Genomic DNA, 20,195 nt, shown 5'->3' on the forward strand with positions numbered 1-20,195 from the left:
TGTCTCATTTCTCAGCTGCCTTGGTTTGTTTCACTTTTGCTGTGGAGGGTTGCAGCCTGCGTGGATGAAAAGGCAGAGTCTAGCCAATTAGCTCGAAGCCAATATTTTTTCTTTTTCCTTGACTGACCTGACATCTCTGTCTTTCTGCACAGCTAGTGAGGGACCTTCGCAAAAACGAAACAGGGAGGGTAACGTCTACCTTTTCTTTTCCAGATTGTTAAATTAATCAAATTTTCCAAAGAGCACCCGATTACTTTAGCCATTGGTGACGGCGCAAATGACGTCAGCATGATCCTGGAGGCCCACGTGGGCATAGGTGAGCCCGCATGCGGTCTGCCTCCCACGCCTCTTGCGACCGCCTTGTCGCACAGACAGAGGGACACAACCTGGGTGTGGCGGCAGCAGGTGGACGCACAGGACACCGTCTGCGACCAGGGGCGTCGGTGGCCAGATGTTCTGGTCCGGTTGCCACCGCCCCGCCTTTGCCTGTTCTCCTGTCCCCCCGCGTGCGCGGGGCATTGAGAAGCGGGTTCCTCCCGCGTGGCGTCGAGGAGGGGCGGCGCAGCACCTTTTCCCGTCTCGCAGGTGTCATTGGGAAGGAGGGTCGCCAGGCCGCCAGGAACAGCGACTATGCGATACCGAAGTTTAAGCATTTAAAGAAGATGCTCCTTGTCCACGGGCATTTTTATTATATTAGAATATCTGAGCTTGTGCAGTACTTCTTCTATAAGGTAGGAAGGCTTTTCTCGCCTCCCCGTCTCCGGCGCATCCTGTGCGGGATGGAGTGATGCGTCCGTCAGGGCACCTCGCGGCGCCGTGGGGGGATCGTCCTCAAAACCACCCGGGGGGCGTTCACCTCCCAACCACGGAGGCGCTGCCTGCCCTCCTCTCAGATGCGAGACCCCATGAGACCTCAGCCGTCCCGTGGTGGGGGCGGGGCTCCTTCCGCGACTCCCTGAGATCCTTCTTCGCTGTGCCACTCGGTGCGCCTGCTCCGTGTCTGCGCCGACACCCACCTTGCCCCCCCCCAAGTTTCCCTCTGCTCCGTCTGATCTCAAGGGACCGGATGGCACCCCTGCAGTGAGAGCGGAGTTTTAGAGCCCTTGCCTGTCTCGCTGTAGAACGAGGGACGCCTGGGGTCGCTTTGCCCAGCTCCAGCATGCGACGTGGCCCTCCGCTTAGGAGCCCTGGGACATGATAGAAAAGGGACGCCTCACAGTTCGCCCCCGAGCTGATGGGCGTGTGGCTTGTCTTTCAGAACGTCTGCTTCATTTTCCCTCAGTTTTTATACCAGTTCTTCTGTGGGTTTTCACAGCAGGTGAGTGCGGAGGCTGCAGTGGGAGCTCCCCTGCGCCCCTCCCCGCCCCGTGTGTGGCTGCGGCGGGGGGTGGACGGCAGAGCCGGGGGGGGTGAAGCTGGAGGGTGGCGATCAGAGCTGCAGGCCTGCCCTCGGGTCCTGTGGGTGCGGGTTTGCGGTGTTGGGGGGGCGGCCGCGACGTTAACGCCAGGACCGCCTGACGTCATCACGTCCTGGTCCCTCTGTGTCTGGAAGAAGGCGCTCTGTGTGCGTTGGAGGACGCGCAGGCCTCTGGGCCTCTGGGCCGCTGCAGGTGAAAATGCACATGTACTGGGACAGGTGATCCCCAAGGCGTATTTACCGAGGGCCCGGGCGGCTCTGCCGCGACTTGTGTCCCGCAGACCCTGTACGACACTGCCTACCTGACGCTGTACAACATCAGCTTCACCTCCCTGCCCATCCTGCTCTACAGCCTGATGGAGCAGCACGTGGGCGTGGACGCGCTCAGGAGAGACCCCACCCTCTACAGGTACCGCGGGCGCCGGCAGCCCCGCGCCGCCCCTTCAGCGGGTGGACCGACCCCCGTGCTGCAAACCAGACGCTCGGTGGCGGCTGACACGTGCTTCCCCGGGGACGCTTCCCCCGGCGGGAAGCAGCGCCGTGCGAGTGCAGACACTCCCCACTTAGGCAGAGGGTGGTGCTGCGTTTGAACGTACGTGGGAAGCCAGTTTGCGTGTGCCCGCGTTTCTGGAGGGTCGCGGAAGAACTTGGGGTGGGGGTTCCTATCCTCTTCCGACCCCAGTGGATTTCTGGACAAAATCGTCCTTGTAGATCCAATTATGTTCTCTTCAGTGAGAAACTTAACATATCTGATCTCAGGGTGCTCTGCTTTTTTCTGCTGAAAGTATTTTTAATAACAAGAGGAAGGTTTGTCTGCTCTTGCAGAACTTCACCCCAGGCAGATTCCATGTGTTGCTGTGGTCTGTGGGGTTTTTTCCTGGGGTAGGGGGAGTTGGCCACACCCTCGACTTGTGGAAATGCCCAGGCCAGGAATCAAACCCTCACCACAGTTGTGGCAACACCAGGTCCTTAACCCACTGCACCACGAGGGAACTCACTGTTTGTGGCTTTTTTAATTATACAGATTCTATTCAGAAAACTGTAGATGCACATGTGATTATAGGAAATAGCTTCTGTGGGCCTTTATGCAGTGTCCTCAGTGTCACCACCTGGCAGACTGTCCCGGAGGGCCATAGGTCAGTGTCCCACCAGGGCACAGACACAACACACCACTGGTCTTATCTGTTTCCCCAGCTTTACCAGCCCTGTTCAGGTGTACACTTGTGCACACGTGTGTGTGTGCACGTTTAATTCTGTGCAGACTTTTCACCTGCGGGTCCTGTGTCATCACAGTCTTTAGCCATTAAATGGGATCTTGAGATGTCGGAGTCCAGAATAATCACTGCAGGTGACAAGAAAGCAGACCTGGCCTTTGTGTGCGTTAAAACGGCACAGGAATGAGTCTAAGAACGTGAAAGGAAACACCCTGTTTTAGACGCGCACCCAGAGGGAACCCCGCGGGTCGCCACTCATGAAGGAACAGGTGTGGGAAGTGTCATCTCAGGTGTGCAGCCCCAGGAGCACCAGCCTGGCCTCCGCCCCAGGGCCTTGCTTTCAGGAGCGCAGTGTGACTCTGGCATCTTGGTGCCTCCGGTGAAATGGCAGTCCACCTTGAGAACGAAATATTCAAGCCAGAGTTGTTCGGGAACATCTGTGCATAGTGCAGTGCTAAGACTGGCAAGTATTTTGCTTTTGCTCCCAGGGAGCTCACACTAAGTGTCCATGGTCCTTCCCGTTTTATCGAGGGGACGTTGCTGTCACACTGTCACAGTGTGCTTCTCCCTTCTCTGGACTCTGTTGTGGTTGTGACAGCTTGTTCTGTCAGACATCCCAGGGCCTTCCCGGGACCGGGCATGCTACAGAGGGAGTGACAGATGGTGTGGCAACCGCAGAGCCTGCGGAGTGACTTGGGGGCATGTTCAGAGGTGAAGCCGCCTGGCAACCCCCAGGCTCTGTGGGTTCAGAGCGTGTGCCCGCCCAAACGACAGCTGGGGACGGGGGTCCGGCTGGCCGAGACAGGTGCAGACGGGCGGCAGGGGTGACCCGAAGGAGCCAGGGATCCTGCGTGCTCGGCGGGGCCTCTCCAGGACCGCCTTTGCCAAGCTGGCTGAACGGGTGTCAGTAGGACCCTGCCTCCCGTCCCGACTCCTCCACGCGGCCCTGCCGCCTCGGGGCGCCCCGTGGGTTAGGGCCCCTCCAGGGCGAGGTCGGTCACCGCAGAGCCAGTGGGGGCCGCCGGGCGTGGAGCGGGCGCGGGCAACAGGTGCGACCACGTCGCCGCCTCTCCCCCCAGAGACATCGCCAAGAACGCCCTGCTGCGCTGGCGCGTGTTCGTCTACTGGACGCTCCTCGGCCTGTTCAACGCCCTGGTGTTCTTCTTCGGTGCTTACTTCGTGTTTGAAACCACGACCGTGTCCAGCAGCGGGCAGGTCAGTGGGGAAGCGGGCCAGCGGGCGTGGGCGCGGCTGCAGCGGGGGGAGAGCTGGAAGCCCGCCCGTCGCGGGCCGGCCCGCTCTCAGCGCAGCCCCTGGGGACGGGGGCCGGGGTCTGTCCGCCCGCTGGAGGGCAGGCTCTGCCAGCTCTAGGGGCCCCTCCGCAGGCGAGTCCAGACTGGTTTTGTAACTTGGGTGTCACCGTTAGCGACGCGTCAGCATTCGGGTGTCCGAGGTCACGTGGGGATTATTCGCTTCTTCAGACCCTTTGGTCTGTGCCCCGCCTCGCCTTCAGCGCCTGTCTCCTTGGTGACGCGTCGGTTTGTAGATGTCGGAGAGACACCGGGCTCTTCCGGTCGCTGGCGCCATTGCCGGGGTGTTTGATTTGTCTCTTGCTTTTTTCTTTTTGCTGTGGCCTCCCTCCCCACTCAGACCGTCACCACCAACACACACATGGTAAGACAGCGCTGGGTGTGTCTTCTGTGTTTCTGGAGTGCATCACAGATAAAATATTTCTTGAAAATATTTTCCCCCGTGCCCCCTCTGTGTGCTTTGTCAGTAGAAACGCTGTTATAGACGCTGCCGCCCCCACGTCTGGGGACTGGAGGTGGCCCTGGAGACCAACGTGTTTGTCCACTTGGGCCACCTGTGCGGGGGAGGGGGCTCCTCCCTGGGTCTCTGTGTGGGGGTCGCCAGCTGCGTTGGTGATGTGTCTAAGTTGACTGGCTCTGTTTGGACTTCCCTTGACCTAAAAAATCTGAAAGACACAGGCACGCGAGGCTGGCGGGGATGCTGCTTTGCCTGCAGCTGACCCCAGGCTGCCTGCAGAACCCCGGGAGCCCCGGGGCACCACGCGTCCGGTTCCCGGCCTGATGTCTCAGTGTCGTCGTAGAAGAAGGCGCAGGGGACCAGGCATTTGACAGAACAGCTCTCTCTGCCCGGGTCTCCCTCCTCAGGTTGGGCTGAGGTTCGGAGACTTGCTTGGGGTCCCGGGCACCCTGCTCACCCATCGATTTATCTGTTTTTTCTTGTGATTGAAAAGGTGCTGTTATCACTCGTTATAATGTAAGCTCACTTTTTCTAACTTGATCTTGAGGATTTTTCCAAATCATATTGCCCTTTTCTAAAACCTTGACGTTTTCTAAAGCTTACTCTTTTTCTTTGGCCATGCCATGGGCTAAACCTGCGCCACAGCAGGGACAGCTCTGGATCCTTAGCCTGCTGTGCCACAGGGAGCTCCCTGGAGCTTCCTATTGTCTTTCACTTCATTCTCTGTATTCCAGTTGAATAGGGCTGCCTTATGGTTCTCACATGTCTTTGGTGAGAGCTCCCCTTAGGCCAGGTCACAGGGGCCCCTCATGTGCGCCTTGAGGATCTCAGACGGTCCCCAGGGCCTCGTCCTCAGGGCTGCTCGGCCGACGTGGCCTGAAGTTCCCCTCCGCAGCACCTCCCCCTCTGCAGCACCCCCTCGCTCACCGCCAGCTGCCCTTGTGCCAGATGCTTTCACGGCGTTAAAGGCGAGGAAACAGAGGTTCGAGTGGGTAAAACGCTGTGCAGGGTCAGGGCGTCAGAGCTCAGAGCTGGGGTGGGTCTCAGGTCTGAGTGGCGCTAGCATCGGCTCCGCAAGCGCCGTGCAGGGCGGGCGCCATTGGGAGGGCAGGCACCCTGGATGCAGGCGTGGGCACAGGCCTCGGGCTGCAGACCCTGGTAAGGCCTCTTGTGGGTGAGGCCTCCCATCTCACTGCTGCGGTCAGAGGTGTGGGCCCTTTGCGTGAGCCCAGGTTTCTGCCAGTTCCTTGTTTCTCTCCTGCTCGTTTCCGAGGTGCCCAGGCCACACGCTGGATCTGACATCCAGTGGAAGCTTCTCCACGAGATGGTCACATGCCCCCGCCTGCCTCTGTGTCTTTGCTTGGCTGTTAGTGGACAAACACGTGGGTTAGAATCTGAAAGAAAGGGAGGCGAGGCAGAGAAGCCTCCAGTTGGTGGGGGCATCATGGGGACAGCCAACACACATCTCGTGCCAAGCTCCTGAGACCCAGGGCGACGTTCGGGACCAGTGCAGGGACAGCTGTGCCAAGGAAGGTACCCAGCGTGGGGCATAGGTCCCGGGCGGCCCTGTGCCCCTAGGGGATCAGGAGGCACCCCATCCCAGGTCTAACTCCAGACCCCTGTGCCTCTGGGCTCTGCATGGGGCCTCGTCAGTCTAGATGGTTGATTCTTAGAGTCCTGTGTGTTTGGAGGCTTAGATCGCTTGCAGCGTGGAAAACGGGATTGAGTGTAGGCTGGTTCCAGTGACGAGGTCCACCTGCAAACTCAAGCCGCAGGGCCGTCTCAGGTGACGGGTGACGCCCTTGGTCTGGGCTCACGGAAGGTGGTGCTTTTAAGGACCTAAATTGTTCCTGTAGAAATGTTGAAGAATCTATTGAGGGAAAGACAAAATCATTGATAATTTTTGGAAAAAAAAATCACATGCACTTTCTGCACAGACGTCAAGATCCGTCTTACTTCTCAGATGAGACTGTAAGACAGCAGTTACTTTATTCTCATCGAACAGCAGGAGGAGCAAGTTTGGGGTCTTGTAATAGGGGCCGTAAACGTCACGGGAGCCGAAATGCGGGCAGTGGCCAGTGTGGCCGGGACAGCAGCCAGCCTCCCAGCAGACAGTCCCCATCTGCCTGTGAAGTGGCCGGAGGAGGTGCTTCTCGTGACCGCGGCCTTGAGGGAACACGTGTTTGCCGTGGAATAGTTTTTTGCAGAATCGCACTGGTCTGGCTCTTAAGAGCTTTCATGAGCAGGACGTTTTCCTGCAAAATACTCATCCTCAGAGGAAAAGAGGAAGAGGGTGACGAGACGGAACCTCGTACGGGTGTGGAGGAAAAAAGCGCAGAGCCGTCACCGAGTTCTTGGCTGAATTCGCCTTGAATTTTCCTTCTGGTCTGAATGAGAACCCAAGTCCCTGCCATTCTCCACGGAGACCCTGCCTTACCTACCTGACGGTCTCCATGGAGACGCTGCGTTGCCTGCGTGATGGTCTCCGTGGAGACGCTGCGTTAACCTACTTGACGGTCTCCATGGAGACGCTGCGTTGCCTGCGTGACGGTCTCCGTGGAGACACTGCGTTACCTGCGTGACGGTCTCCATGGAGACGCTGCGTTGCCTGCTTGACGGGCTCCATAGAGACACTGCGTTACCTGCGTGACGGTCTCCGTGGAGACACTGCGTTACCTACCTCATGTTTTCTATGGAGACGCTGCGTTGCCTGCGTGATGGTCTCCATGGAGACGCTGCGTTACCTATGTGGTGGTCTCCATGGAGACAGCGTTACTTTAGGAAATCAGAGGCAGGGCTTCCCTGGAGGGCGGGGAACTCATGTCACTTGGGAAAGGTTCCTCCTTTCAGACCCCACTTTGAGAAGGGGGGTGGTGTCTCCATAGACAACTGCAAAGTCCCCAGGAACAAGGGCAAACAATTTCCGTGATAAAGTGACTTCAGCAGTTGGCCTGAGGGCTTCTTAAATAAGGAAACCAGGAGGCGCTTCCAAAGGCCTTTCGAAGTCGTGGGTCCCAGGGAGCTGGAACCTAACAGGGCAGTTGTGGCAGCATCACCTGGGGTCCAGCCCGGAGCTGCAGACCCGATTCAAGGTAGTTGTGCCTTGCTGCAGGTGAGGGCCCAGCTCAGACACAGGGTTTCACTGGGCTGGGCGAGGATCCTGATGCTCAACCGCACCTGGGGAGCCGTCCCCCCTCGCCCCCCACCCCACCCCAGAGGAGATGAGAAGCATTTGACCGACGGTCCCGAATCGTGCCCTTTCACCTGCCACCCCTGCTCCACCCCCACAGTTTGCTCTCATCTGACACTCATTCAAGATTTCAAAGATTCCCGCCAGGCGTGGAGGCAAACCTGCAGGCCTGGGGTCTTCTCGCTGCCCAGCTGTTGCTGCCCACGAGGCTCACAGCTGCCGCCTTACTGCCAGCCCCCCATTTGCTTTTAGCTGAAAACAGTAGCTTGCAGGGGAAATTAAATAGGCGCCGTGTCCTCCCATGCTGGCCAGACATCGTCATGGGCCACCGCCAAGCTGCAGCCCATCCCGGAGGCTGGCTCCTCCTGGCCCAGCGTTGGCGTTGAAGAGAAGCCTTGTCTCTGAAGTCCACCTGGGTGCTACTGCCATGCAGTTGTGGGGCTGCCCGACTGTTAGCCGACCCCTGGACGCCCACAGCACCCCTCACGAATGTCCCTGGCCATCGCAGATGTCCCCCGCCTGGGGGACAGAATCGCCTGTGGTGAGAGCCTCTGCAGCTGTGGATCTAGTGGGCGAAGCCCAGTTTGGATGAGGCTGGTGACAGGAGGAGCACAGAGTGCCGGTGTTTGGGTCTGATTCCTTCAGAGGACCTAACGCTTCGGGTTTTCTTCTAGAACCCTGCAAGTAGGCTCTGGCCTCACTCGATATCCCACGAGCCCTACAGCCTGCACGCTCACCTGGAGTGAGTCATCTGTGGGTGTTTCTTTGGTGGAAAACCAAGCATCCAGGGAAGCGGTTTTTATTCCGGCTTTTCAGGGCTCTGTGAAAGAGAGCTCTCCTTTCCTTTTTTAAAATTTACTTTTCATCGAAACGGTTGGTTTACCGTGTTGCGTGGTTTCTGGAACAGAGCAGAGGGGTTCAGTTATACGCTTCCCTGTTCTTTCTCATGTTCTCTTTCCACGGAGGCTTATTACAGGGTATTGAACGTACTTGCAAGCTTTATTTTCTCTTAAAGGAGAGCTCGGAGTGTTTTCTGAGAGGCGCAGCTCGCAGAGTCAGACAGAGCAGAAATGGGGCAGCTCATAGGGGCATGGACGTCTCAAGGGAAGCGATGCTTGTAGATTAACTTGGGGCCAAGAGGCGGCTTTGCCCCAGGACAGACTCTCTCGCTGCCCGTGTCGCGTCTGCTGTGTGTCTGTACGTGGGTGCGGCCTGGGCGTGTGCTTCCCGCGGGCCCTGCGAGCACCCCCCGGGTGCCCAGCGGGGCTGCCACGCGCCGGGGCTGGCACGGGGTCTCAGCACGTGGGCCCCGGGCCTCTGGGCTTTGCCTCGCCGGGGGCAGAGCCCTGGGAGGCGACCTCTGGCCCTGTGGGTGAGAGGGACTCTGCTCACTGGGCCCCTCTCGGCAGGTGTTCGGGAACTGGACCTTCGGGACGCTGGTCTTCACGGTCATGGTGCTGACCGTCACCCTGAAGGTAACTCCTGGCCCGGACGGGTGTCCCCCTCGCTCGGCCGGCCCCCGGGAGTCGTGACCCCCCCCCCACCAGGCGAGAGGGCTGCCCGCCGGGGGCCCCCTCCGCCCACTCCCGTCGACCCAGCCCGACCCCAGGGTGCCAGGCGAGAGGGCTGCCCGCCGGGGGCCCCCCTCCGCCCACCTCCCCGTCGACCCAGCCCAACCCCAGGGTGCCAATGTCAGAATCACGCCGAGGGCGAAGGTCCTGCCCGTGGCGAAGGACTCGGTCACACGTCTTTTAAGTGGCAGAGCAGCCGCGCCCCCAGCGCTGTCTCGAAATGAATTGAAACAAATGGGCATATGTGGAAAATGTACCTTTTTGCGTCTGTGTGACAGTGGCATGCGACAGCTTCATGTGGGATCTCAGTTTCCAGACCAGGGACTGACCCCGGGCGCCAGCGGCGCAAGCCCTGAATCCTCCCACTAGACCACCAGGGAGCGCCCCCAAATCACGCTCTTTCTACAGTCGTCAGACCCTCCTGGAGTGTCGTTAAGGAGGTCCCGGATCCCATCCTCCTCAGCCTTAAAAACTGAGACAAAATCCAAAAGCAGCGTCCTTGCTGATGACACACCCCGCACCTCGAGCTGCCGCCCCGGGTCGCCCCGTGGGAGCGGGTCCCCAGGACCCGAGACTGCGGGCAGCCCTCTAGCTCCGTGGGAGTCCAAGGCCTGCCTTTCCCAAGCAGGGCCGTGCAGGCGTTGCGGCTGCAGTCGCGGTGCCGTTTGTTTCTCTTCCGTCCCTTCCCGGCTGCCTTCCCGCTGTCACGGTCATGCCAGCTGCCTGGGCACCAGGTTCACGGGCTTGTCTCTCTTTCCTTCAGCTGGCGCTAGACACGCACTACTGGACGTGGATAAACCACTTCGTCATCTGGGGGTCCCTGCTGTTCTACATCGTGTTCTCCCTCCTCTGGGGAGGCGTTATCTGGTACGGCCTTGCTCATAGATAACCCTTATTTTGCCTTTTTGGGGGGGCACACCCGAGGGATATGGAGGTTCCCAGGCTAGGGGTTAAACTGGAGCTACAGCTTCCAGCCTACACCACAGCTCACGGCAACGCCAGATCCTTAACCCACTGAGCCAGGCCAGGGATCGAACCCACAACCTCATGGTTCCTTGTCGGATTCGCTTCCACTGCACCACGACGGGGACTCCCAGATAACCCTTGTTACAGGTCTAGTCGTGCAGTGTCTTTCATCCAGAGCTGACATGGATTTTCCGTGCAGCCAGGGCCTGGGGCCTGCGGGGGGCGAGGTGGCTGCGGTCCCTGCTCCTTTGCCCCAGGTGCTCAGTCAGGGAGACACGCTGCATAGTAAGTGACAGAGGAGGAATGGACAGGACGCCACAGCCAGGGACTGACTTCAGAAGGTTGGAAAGGCTTCTCAAAAAAAGTTATTTCAACTGAGACCTGGGAGAAGCCCCACCGTTGTCGTCGTGGTGGTGGATGTGCTGGCGTTTGGCCTTGGGCGGGGCCCTCTGACCGCAGACGGAGCCTCCTCAGGAGGGCAGCCCCACGGGCAGAAGCGCCGCGGAGGCAGAGCGCCCCGGAGGAAGGCAGGCCCCTGTGGCCAGAGACTGGCCTGGGTGTAGGCCGCGTGGACCTCGGCCCCGGTCTGACGCTCCCGAGGAGCCTAAGAGGGGGAGCAGCAGATTCCACCTGCTCTCTTGGGAAGATCGCTGTGGCCGCCTCATTGAAAATGAGCCTGAGAGAAGCGGAAGCAGAATGGCGATAAGGCGGTCGGTCCTGACAAGGGCACGATGGGGCTGCATTTGGCTTCTGGCACAGGCCTGCCTTTGCCGGTGCTGTTCCTTCTGCCCAGAGCATCCTTTCTAACTAGCTGTCTGGTGAGCTCTTATTCATCCTTCAAAACCCAGTGGCCCTCCATCCTCTTCAATTCTTCCCTCGCAGGCGGGCGAGGCGCCCCGAGCATCTGTCCTGCTCTAACCACAACACACGCCAGCCTTTTCTCTAATTCTCTCGTTTACGCTTCCACTTCCCTGGCGAGACCGAGCCTCTCCCAGCAGGGCTGGGACCAGGAAGAGGCAGGTGAGGCCTGGGCTACAGCCTGGGAGGGAGCTGCTGGCCAAGCCCCAGGCCTGGCTGGACGTGAGGCCAGAAGCAGGGTCCTCACCCCCTCGCCGCCAGAACTGAGCAGGCCCCTGAAAAGGGGGAGGCCCTCTGTCCTTCCTGCCCCCACATCCACCCAGCGGCCCGCTCCGCTGCTGACCCCCAGTGGCCAAATCCTTGCATTGCGTGTTCTTTGAGACCCGGACATCCGGGAAAACCAGACCAGCTTTCGGCGGGTTTCCAGCAATCCTGCTCCAGGCTAGAGACCCTGCCGTTCCTGCGAGCCAGCCAACCAGCCAGCCGGCGTCCCAAAGCTGGCTGCTTAGGGGCAAGGCTCCCCTGAGTGGGCTTGGGAGCCCTGAAGCTCAGCGCCTTCAAGATTCACCTGGGGGCAAGGCGCCTCATTCTCTGTATTTTTGCAGAAAGTTCTTCAAAAATGGGAGGTCCCATTGTGACTCAGCGGGTTAAGAACCCGATATAGTATCCACGAGGAGGCGGGTTCGATCCCTGGCCTCGCTCAGTGGGTTACGGGTCCAGTGTTGCTGTGGCTGTGGTGCAGGCCAGCAGTTGCAGCTCTGATTCAGCCCCTAGCCTGGGAACTTCCATATGCCGTAGGTGCAGCCATGACAAGAAGAAAAAGTTGTATGGCGTAAGTTTTTAAGTGTTTAACCGGTCTGCTGATAGAAGCCGTCGGTGTCTTCTCCATGCCAAGAGCTGTTGGTCACACGCAAGTCCAAGACCCAAAGAAGTCACAGATGGACTTTCTTCGTCTCTTAGAATCTTTTCTGCTTTTTCTGAAGCCGAGCTGCAGGGACTTGCTCCCCCTTTAGGACGACCTCGTGGAATTCCTCCTCATTTTCCCCTCACAACGCACAGGGTACAGGGCGAGTCCCGCCCCTTGGTTTACGTGATGAGTTTTGAGCCGCACGCTAAGTGAGCTGCCTGGCGACCGACGGCGACCAAAGTGAGAGTGAGAGCCGCCCGGACAGCGGGTGCTGGCTCCTCACCTGCCACTGAGTTTTCCTTCTTTCCCTCGACGCTGCAGGCCGTTCCTCAGTTATCAGCGGATGTACTATGTATTCATACAAATGCTGTCCAGTGGCCCCGCCTGGCTGGCCATCGTCCTGCTCGTCACCGTCAGCCTCCTGCCTGATGTCCTCAAGAAAGTGCTGTGCCGGCAGCTGTGGCCCAGCGCCACCGAGAGAGCACAGGTACCCGGCCCGGGTGCGCCGCCCGCCGCCCCAGGCTCCCGGCAGGGAGGGGTCCTCGTGAGGGAGAGCGGGAAGGACCGGGGTTGGAGATGTGACCGGTCCAGGGGTCACGAGGGAAGTCCGTGGTGACACGTGGCTGCACAGCTGAACCTCCGTAGCATGCGAGATGCCCTGGGCTTAGACCTGAACAGCTAGTCAGCTGGAATCAGGAAAAGACAGAGAGACAGAGCCAGTGCAGGAGACAGATGATTTGGGGTAAATCCAGACAAGGTTTAAATTAATCATCACTTTGAGGTAAAACTGCATTATTTGGGGGGGATGGTGAATTTGGCTCAAATGGTAGCATTTACTTTGGGAGACCCTGGCTGTGAGCAGGCAGGGCTGCTCCTCTCCCACACTCCCAGCCGAGGCCAGCAGGCTGGATTCTGGATTCGGGAAAGATGTGAGTCACACAGGATGCCCAGACTGGCATCCGACGGATGTCACCCAGAGCTTCCCCAGAGCACGCTGGGCCTCCCTGGAGTGCCTGGGGAGGGGATGTCCCTGCCCCCTCACCCCCGTGCCCCATCCCCTCCTGTGACCTCCCTACCTCCTCACTTCTGTGCCCGCATCACCCCCTTGTCCCCTCACCCCTGTGTCCTCCGTCCCCTCCCCTCCCCCCATCCCCTTACCCCTGCAGCTCCCAGGGGTACAGCCCCCAGGAAGGAGAGGAAGGACGCGGGTGGGAGGGCAGAGGCCACAGCAGGGCCGGGCCGCGTGTCCACCTGGGGGCCAGGGGCGGGCGGGGGGGGGGGGGAGGGCGGGTCACTCAGGGAAGCTCAGAGGGCCCTGTGGTCACAGCACCCCCGTGCTGCTGGCCAACTCTGGGGTGGAAAGCAGGCTGGAGCCGGGCGCCACCCCCGCCCCCCAGACCCAGGCGCTGATCACGGCCGTGCCGTGGTGGAGCCGCAGGCCCAGGGGCTCCGCCGTGACCTAGGGCAGTGCAGACGGCCCCGGGGCGGGCTTGGGGCCGCCACGTCTGACCGCCTCCCTGCGCCTCATTCCAAGTTCCAGGCCCGATTCAGGGCAGGGGCCCCTGGCGGGGGGGCGAGGGGAGCTTCCCGGGCCAGACTGGGCCGGGCTGCGCGGGACGGCGGGGCCTGCTCCCCAGTGGCCGTGGGGACGTCCCGACGTTGCTGCCGTCTCGCTGGACTCACCGCCTTTTCTTGTCTCTTCCCTTCCTGGTTCCTTTCGTCTTCCGGCCTCTTTGCCCAAATAACCACCTTGTTTAACGATGTGCATGACCTCCTGACCTCTGACCTCTGACCTCTGGGACCGGCAGACTAGGAGCCAGTGCCTTTCTGTCGAGCAGCCCACCGTCTTTATGCTTTCTCAGACTTCCAGCAGTCTGACTTTCTAACGGAACCAGGTGACGCCTTTCTGTCTTTTTGCATGTTTGGGACTCGGTCGCAGGCCCGCCCAGGGCTCACTAACCCGGGAGCCTGAGCGTCGCCCTCCCAGGCGCCGGGGCCACTGGGGCCGGAGACGTGGGCAGGCGCTGGGCGGTCTCGTCCTCGCCGCTGACCCGCGTCGCCCTGTGTCCACTGGAGGCGGCAGAGCCCCCTGCCCGGCCGCCCGCTCCGGGCCGGTCCCTGCACCGGCCCCGGGGGGAGCGCCCGCCTCTCCCCGCCTGGGGGACAGGGCTCCGCAGGAGCGGCCGGACTTAGGGCGGCCACCTGCGCTGCGGACGTCCTGGGTCACCTCCTTACCAGCTGCCCTCTTCGCTTTTTCAAAACCCGATTGTGTTTAGAAGAGGCTCTGGCTGTGCCTTAACTGGCCGTAGGGCCTCTTTCTCAGCAACACAGAGGCATTCACACGGTTGCTGGTCGCGCCGCCGGCGATCAAAGGCTTTTCCGCCAGAGGCCAGGCTTCAGCAACAACGCTCTCTGTTCTCCATGGTTTGTGCACCCGAACCCCTGTTTCTGTGGCCCCTCCCCCAGCAGGCAGACTCTGGACGCCAGCGTTTGGTGCACGGCTTTGCCAGTGCAGCCTGCGTGATGGGAAAAGGCCTAAAAAAGGTTTTTTCTTCTTTCAACAACGGTTCATTTTCTAGACACTTTAGCACTTTTTTTTCTTTTTCTTTTTTTTTTTTTTTTCTTTTTGCCATTTCTTGGGCTGCTCCTGCAGCACGTGGAGGTTCCCAGGCTAGGGGTCCAATTGGAGCTGTAGCTGCCAGCCTTTGCCAGAGTCACAGCAACGCGGGATCCGAGCCGCGGCTGCGACCTCCACCATAGCTCACGGCAACGCCGGATCGTTAACCCACTGAGCAAGGGCAGGGATCGAACCCGCAACCTCATGGTTCCGAGTCGGATTCGGTAACCACTGTGCCACGACAGGAACTCCTTAGCACTATTTTTTAACTAACGGGATGGTACGTATTTTAAGTTCAAGTAATTCCTGACAATATTTTTCTAACCTGGTACCATCAAGATTCGTTAGAGGAAGTTAGATAATTTCATCTCGCTGTTTACGTGCTTGAAAACATTTATGCTGAGATGTCAGGATCACTTTAATAAGTCACAGGAGATGCTTGTGACACTGGTTCCATCACGCCAACTCTGGGCTAAAAGTAAATAATCTACCTATGGATAGTTTTCCAGGAGTTCTTTTGCTCCTGTGCCTTCGCAGAAGCCAGACCCCAGCTGCTTGGGGAAGGGTGTCCCTGAGCTCTGGGGTATGTGTCCCCACGCCCACCCCGCAGCCAGCAGGCTCCCAGGACACAGGGGCTCAGCGCTTTGGTGCTGTGAAGTCACCTGACTTCTGCAACGCCTTGGGGGGGATAAACATTTGACTCATGCTTTCGGGAACAGGCTGCGCTTGGGATGGAGGCTTTGTCTTCTCCTCTGCCCTATGGAAGCGACAAGCATGGCGGGCACCAGGGTTCATGCGTGTGCATATGCATGTGTGCGGGCTCATGTATGTCACGTGCATACATGCAGCCGCGGTGGCTCTGTCTCCATTCACCCGGGCAGCCTCGCCTGTGCGCTTCCGCCCGGCGTGTCCTTCCGCGGCCTTGCGTTCTTTCCTTCCGCTCCCACAGCCCCCTCCTTGCTACGGAGGACTCGCAGGGCTGGACTAGAAAGCCGGGGTGCTGAGACGTCCAGACCCGCTGGCCTGCAGCCGGGAGTCTAGTCTCAGGCCGGGCCTCCTCTATGCGGCTGCGGACGGCCGAGGGCTGAGGGCCACAGGGCGAGGGGACAGGGGCTGGGTGGGCGCAGAGCCCCGCCCCCGGGGAGCGCAGCCGTCCAGGGGAGCGGGCTTGGGGCCCGCCGGTCCCCCCGCCCTGGGTGTTGGCCTTAGCTCCTTGGTGGCCCTGGCCTCCTCTCTGCGCCGTGTCCCCCTCGGTCCCCCCGCGGAGCCGGGGCCCTGCGGCTGCAGCGCAGACTCAGTGTCTGTCCTCGCCTTGCAGAGGAGCCCGAGCCGCCGAGCCCCGGCCGACGCCGCCGCGCCGAGCCCCGACCGGCCCCTCCTGAAGGACCCCGAGCCGCGGCCGAGGCGCGAGTAGCCCGCGGATAGGTAACGGCGCCCGGCCGGGCAGCCCCGTGTGCAGTGCGCTTGCCGATTATCCGTTTTCCTCCAAAGTTTGGCTGTGCTGTGCCATTTCTGATAGGTTCATGCCCTCCGAGAAATGCTTTTACATGGCGTGGTCCGTGCCAGGTAAGTGGCCTGCCCGAGGCCAGGCTGCCTGGGCCGCATGCCCTGCACACACACACACGCCCGTGTCCGCCGCCGCCGCCGCCGCCGCCCACACGTGTCCGGTGTCGCGTCTCCAGAACACAGCTCCTCGTACGCGGTTGTGGGAGTGGCTTCACCTCCAAGGTCCCTCAGGAGAGGCCACCGGTTGAATGGAAAGAGGATATGGCGCGGGTGGCCCCGGGTGGGGGGTCATCCATCAGCCTGAGAGTTGGGGAGGGAGATGGGAGGCTCCCGGCCGGTGGGGGACGCCGGGCTGGAGACGGCTGCCCGGCAGGACATGGTCCGGGTGAGGTCAGCCCTCCCACTCAAGGGACCACACTCCCCTCCTCCACCGGCTGCGGTGAGGGGGCGAGGGGCCTCCTGCTTCTCCCCGATGGTGGCCGAGGAAGGGGCACGATCTCAGCCAGGACACCGTCCACACGTCTGGGTCCAGCTGTGTCCTGGGAGAGCCCGGCCGGCAGTGAGGCGGTGGGTCAGGTGCCATGAGACGGCGTCGCCGGGGTCCTGGCACTGACACTGTGCTTTGTATTCCGACAGACCGAGCGCTTGGTGTCAGGACCGCGTCTGGGGAGTCACCCCCTTGCCTCCCTGTAGACCCAGCCCCGGGCAGCGCCCTGGGAGGGCGGGAGCGCTGGCCCCTCCCGCCCCACGCGGCTGAGACCCTGCCCCGCGGCCCCAGGGGAGGCCGGACAGATCCCAGGTTCCAGCCTTTAGAGCGGCCGGCGGAGGGAGGCCAGCGGCGGGACCCGTCGAGGCGCCGGCCTGGCTGCTTTCTTGGCTGTGCAACTCTGCAGCTACCTGGAAGGATGGCAAGGCCGCCACGCCCGAGCTCCGGTGAAGCACAGCATCCGGTCCCTGCTCCTGAGCTCCCGCACCTCTGCTTTGGGGACCAGCCTGCACCACCCTCGGGCTGCATCGGGTCCGAACCTGCCATCAGGAAGCTGACTGAGGGGTGTGCCTGGGCAGCGTGTGCTCCCCCAGGGAGAGGGCGCCTCCTCCCAGTCCCCCAGCTGCCCCTGAGCAGAGGGGAGCCTGGCGCTGAGCCGGCACAGGGTCCGGGCTCCCTCGGCGCAGCCCCCGGGAGCCTTCCGGCTTGCCGTGGCTGGGGATCCAGGGGGCCCAGGGCTGGCATCTGGCTGTGGTGGTCAGACCCCCTTCCAGCATCCCCCTGGGCAGGGCTGTCGTCCTCCCAGGTCTGTGTCAGGCCACAGGCCAGCCCTAGACACCGCCCGCGCTCTAACCAAGCCGGCTGGGCCGGCCGCCGCCCCCGCTCTGCCCTGGGTGCTGCTGTGTTCCCTTTGGCGAGGGGGGGAAGGCCCCGAGCTCTCAAGTCCTTGTCACTTCCTGCGCCAGTGTCAGCGCTCTTTCTGGACGTAGCCTTAATGGTCCAAAGAGGAGCCATTTCCGCTTGAGATTCAAACTTGAGACGGTAAAACCGCTGCCTTCGTAGGAACGTGTCACCCAGAAGCCAAACGTGGCCTCCCCGGGCTCAGACTGGGACGTTGCGGAGGGAACACCGCTTCCGAGATGCTTGATGTGAGGCGGTTTGGGGCCGTTCAAATTTCACAGTTTGAATAATGTTTCACCTCTAAGGTATTTATTTGAAGTGGGGAATGAGTTATCAGTGAACACGGGTGGCTGGAGTTGAAGCAAGGCGAAGAGAAACATACCAAAGACAGACAGACAGACACCGGGCTTAGAGCGAGCGGGGGCGGGGGCACGTGCCCTCCAGGCTGTGCCACCCCTACCCTGCCTGTCACTCACACCCCATGTCCTGTGTGTGGTCCACCCCAGACCCTGCAGACTGGTGTGTGCGTTTTTACAGCCGTTTTTAAGAATCTAATAATGGTACATAAATGTCACACCTGTGGGGGACAGAGTCTCTGTATGTTTCGTTAACAAATTCTTTGTAATGTATTTTTTTAGAAATCTTAAAATTGCCTTTGCACTGAAGTATTTTCATAGCTGTTTATATCTCTTTTATTCCTTTATTTGGTAACATACCATATCTAATTTTTGAGGTATGTTTTTAAAGCTTTTATTTTTTAAGTTGATGAAATTTCGGCCACTTTACATTTAAATTCTGGGGAGACTTTTGGCTGAATGCGTCCGTAACTGATGAATGTGAATTTTCAGATTTGATTTCATTCTCTACACCCGTTCCCTTTGCGGTGTTTCCTGCTGCAGCGAGTGGTTAGAAGGCTTATTCAGATTCTGACACTTGGCTTTTTGCTCACGGTTCTTTCCAGTTTCATCTGCTCTTTGGTTCTTAATTTCTCTCCTTCAGCCTTAAAATAGAAAGAAGCTTCTCGGTGGTTGGCGTCCTCTTCCTGCCTGGCTGGAGATGGTTACCAGTTCCCTCGGGTACGTCCAGTCTCCTTGCAAAAGTCTCCGGCCATCTCACCTCCAGAATGTCTTTTTCAAATTGCCTGTGAAAGTATTAACCTACTTACTTTCCGGCCATGAGACGGAAGTTAGGTGAGGGAGGGAGAGCGGAGCCTCGGAAGTGACATTTCAGCCCAGAGCTAAGAGAGTCCCGCCTGACGGTGGGTGGTGTGTACTTGCCTTAAACGAACCGCAAAGCAAGTAATTGAAGCATTTTGCTTAGTTTTGAAAATCTTACTCGCAGCTGCACGTTGATATAAATTAGGAAGCCGTCGTTTCCCCCGGCGGCCCGGACATCTGGGTTCCTGACCCGCTCGCCACCCCCCACACAGCAAGCCGAGTGGGAGCCTTCCATCCTGCTTTCCCCCCATGCACCGCACGCATATCCGCTGCCTGAGGGGACCCTGCCTCCAGGGGTGAAGCTCCTCCCTTTCAGGAAGTGCGGGCCCCGCCTTTAGGATGGGTGGCCGCCAGCAGCTCCTGGACCACCTGTCCAGCATCCAGAGCTGGGAGATGAGACCCTCTCTTGGCAACTCCTGTTAGAGCCCAGGTCAGCCCACTCCTGTGCGCCTGACTGGATGGGGTGAACGCAGACCAAAGGACCCCTGGGGCCCCCGAGACTGCGGGTGGCCAGAAGTGCCAGCCTCTGCAGCAGCAGGTTTCTACAAGCGTAGTTTAGCCTGGCGAGATTGTGCAGCTTGACCTGGAGAAATGCCTGGCACACGCCATGTAACTCTTCTTGAATTGATGGGCATCGCACGTTCAGGGCCACCTGAGGGAAGTCTCGGCCTTTTCCTTTAAAACCACTACGCTCATCTGTTTTGCACTGACTATCAATAACTTAATACACCCACTCCCACTTATCTTTAAATGAATGGTATTTATTTGACAGCTCGGTGTAACAGCTTGCTATGCACTTTCTTTTGGAAGTTTCCCATCTGAAACTTGGAAAACAGGAAAAATGTCAGCTGACAGATGTATTCATTTTTTTTTTTTGTTAAAGTTAGCGGGTAGGTGAATGGGGCTAAGACTCATTCTGATACTGTGTGTAAACAAGCTTTAAGGAAGATGTGCCAGAGCGTTCAAGTCTGATTCTACTTTTGCAGAAAAAAATCTAAAGATCAGTTTATAGAGCTTTATTTTTTACCTTATCGAAATATACAGAATTTTAATATGCATATGTTGTCTCCGACTTAAAATTAGAATGTATGTCTGCATTGCTGTTTAACATGTCCACTCATCGTGTAGTGATGTAATAGCAGAGCCTCCTCAGACATGGGCTTAACACAGATGGAACCTGTAGTTGTTGTCGTCATAAATACTGGACTTTATTTTTAAATTATTGAATATAGTAGGTGCGTTCAAGACTATAAATCAGCCTCCAAACCATAATGTTTAATTGCAAATAAATCATTAACCTGCTCTGAAACATTAAATTGGGATTAAACCACGTCTTACATTTCTGTAAAATTTATTTTGGATGCTACCGTTTTTAACTTTTATTTCTGTACTTAAAATATGTCTTCATAATATTAATCATACTTGGACTTCTCTGGAGATTATGTGAGCAGAGGGTCTGAATCTGCGATGAAGAAGGGAAAAATGGCAGGTTTAGTTTCTTTATAAATGAGGGGGGAATCATAGCAGTTGTGTCTCAGGTCCACTGAGCGAAGCTGCAGGGAAAAGAGCAGGACGAAG

At 58.9% G+C, this 20,195-nt stretch overlaps 1 protein-coding gene across 10 annotated transcripts in view; it reads left to right on the forward strand.

Annotated features, from left to right (window-relative positions):
- Positions 1-19,966, forward strand: part of ATP11A (ATPase phospholipid transporting 11A) — a 109,375-nt gene extending 89,409 nt beyond the window's left edge. For 7 of the 10 annotated variants that reach the window (XM_021065944.1, XM_021065938.1, XM_021065946.1 and 4 more), the window contains 10 exons: positions 214-316; positions 586-731; positions 1,259-1,318; positions 1,699-1,826; positions 3,711-3,846; positions 4,282-4,305; positions 8,998-9,063; positions 9,923-10,026; positions 12,212-12,377; positions 15,826-19,966. In XM_021065944.1, the coding sequence (XP_020921603.1) occupies positions 214-316; positions 586-731; positions 1,259-1,318; positions 1,699-1,826; positions 3,711-3,846; positions 4,282-4,305; positions 8,998-9,063; positions 9,923-10,026; positions 12,212-12,377; positions 15,826-15,921 (1,029 nt within the window). In that variant the 3' untranslated portion in view covers positions 15,922-19,966. Of the gene's footprint in view, positions 1-213; positions 317-585; positions 732-1,258; positions 1,319-1,698; positions 1,827-3,710; positions 3,847-4,281; positions 4,306-8,997; positions 9,064-9,922; positions 10,027-12,211; positions 12,378-13,698; positions 13,786-15,825 lie in introns of all 10 variants that reach the window. The other 3 variants (XR_002336784.1, XM_021065941.1, XM_021065939.1) reach the window with 3 other exon arrangements.

This window comes from Sus scrofa, chromosome 11 (genome assembly GCF_000003025.6).
Source record: "Sus scrofa isolate TJ Tabasco breed Duroc chromosome 11, Sscrofa11.1, whole genome shotgun sequence".
NCBI classification, from domain to species: Eukaryota; Metazoa; Chordata; class Mammalia; order Artiodactyla; family Suidae; genus Sus; species Sus scrofa.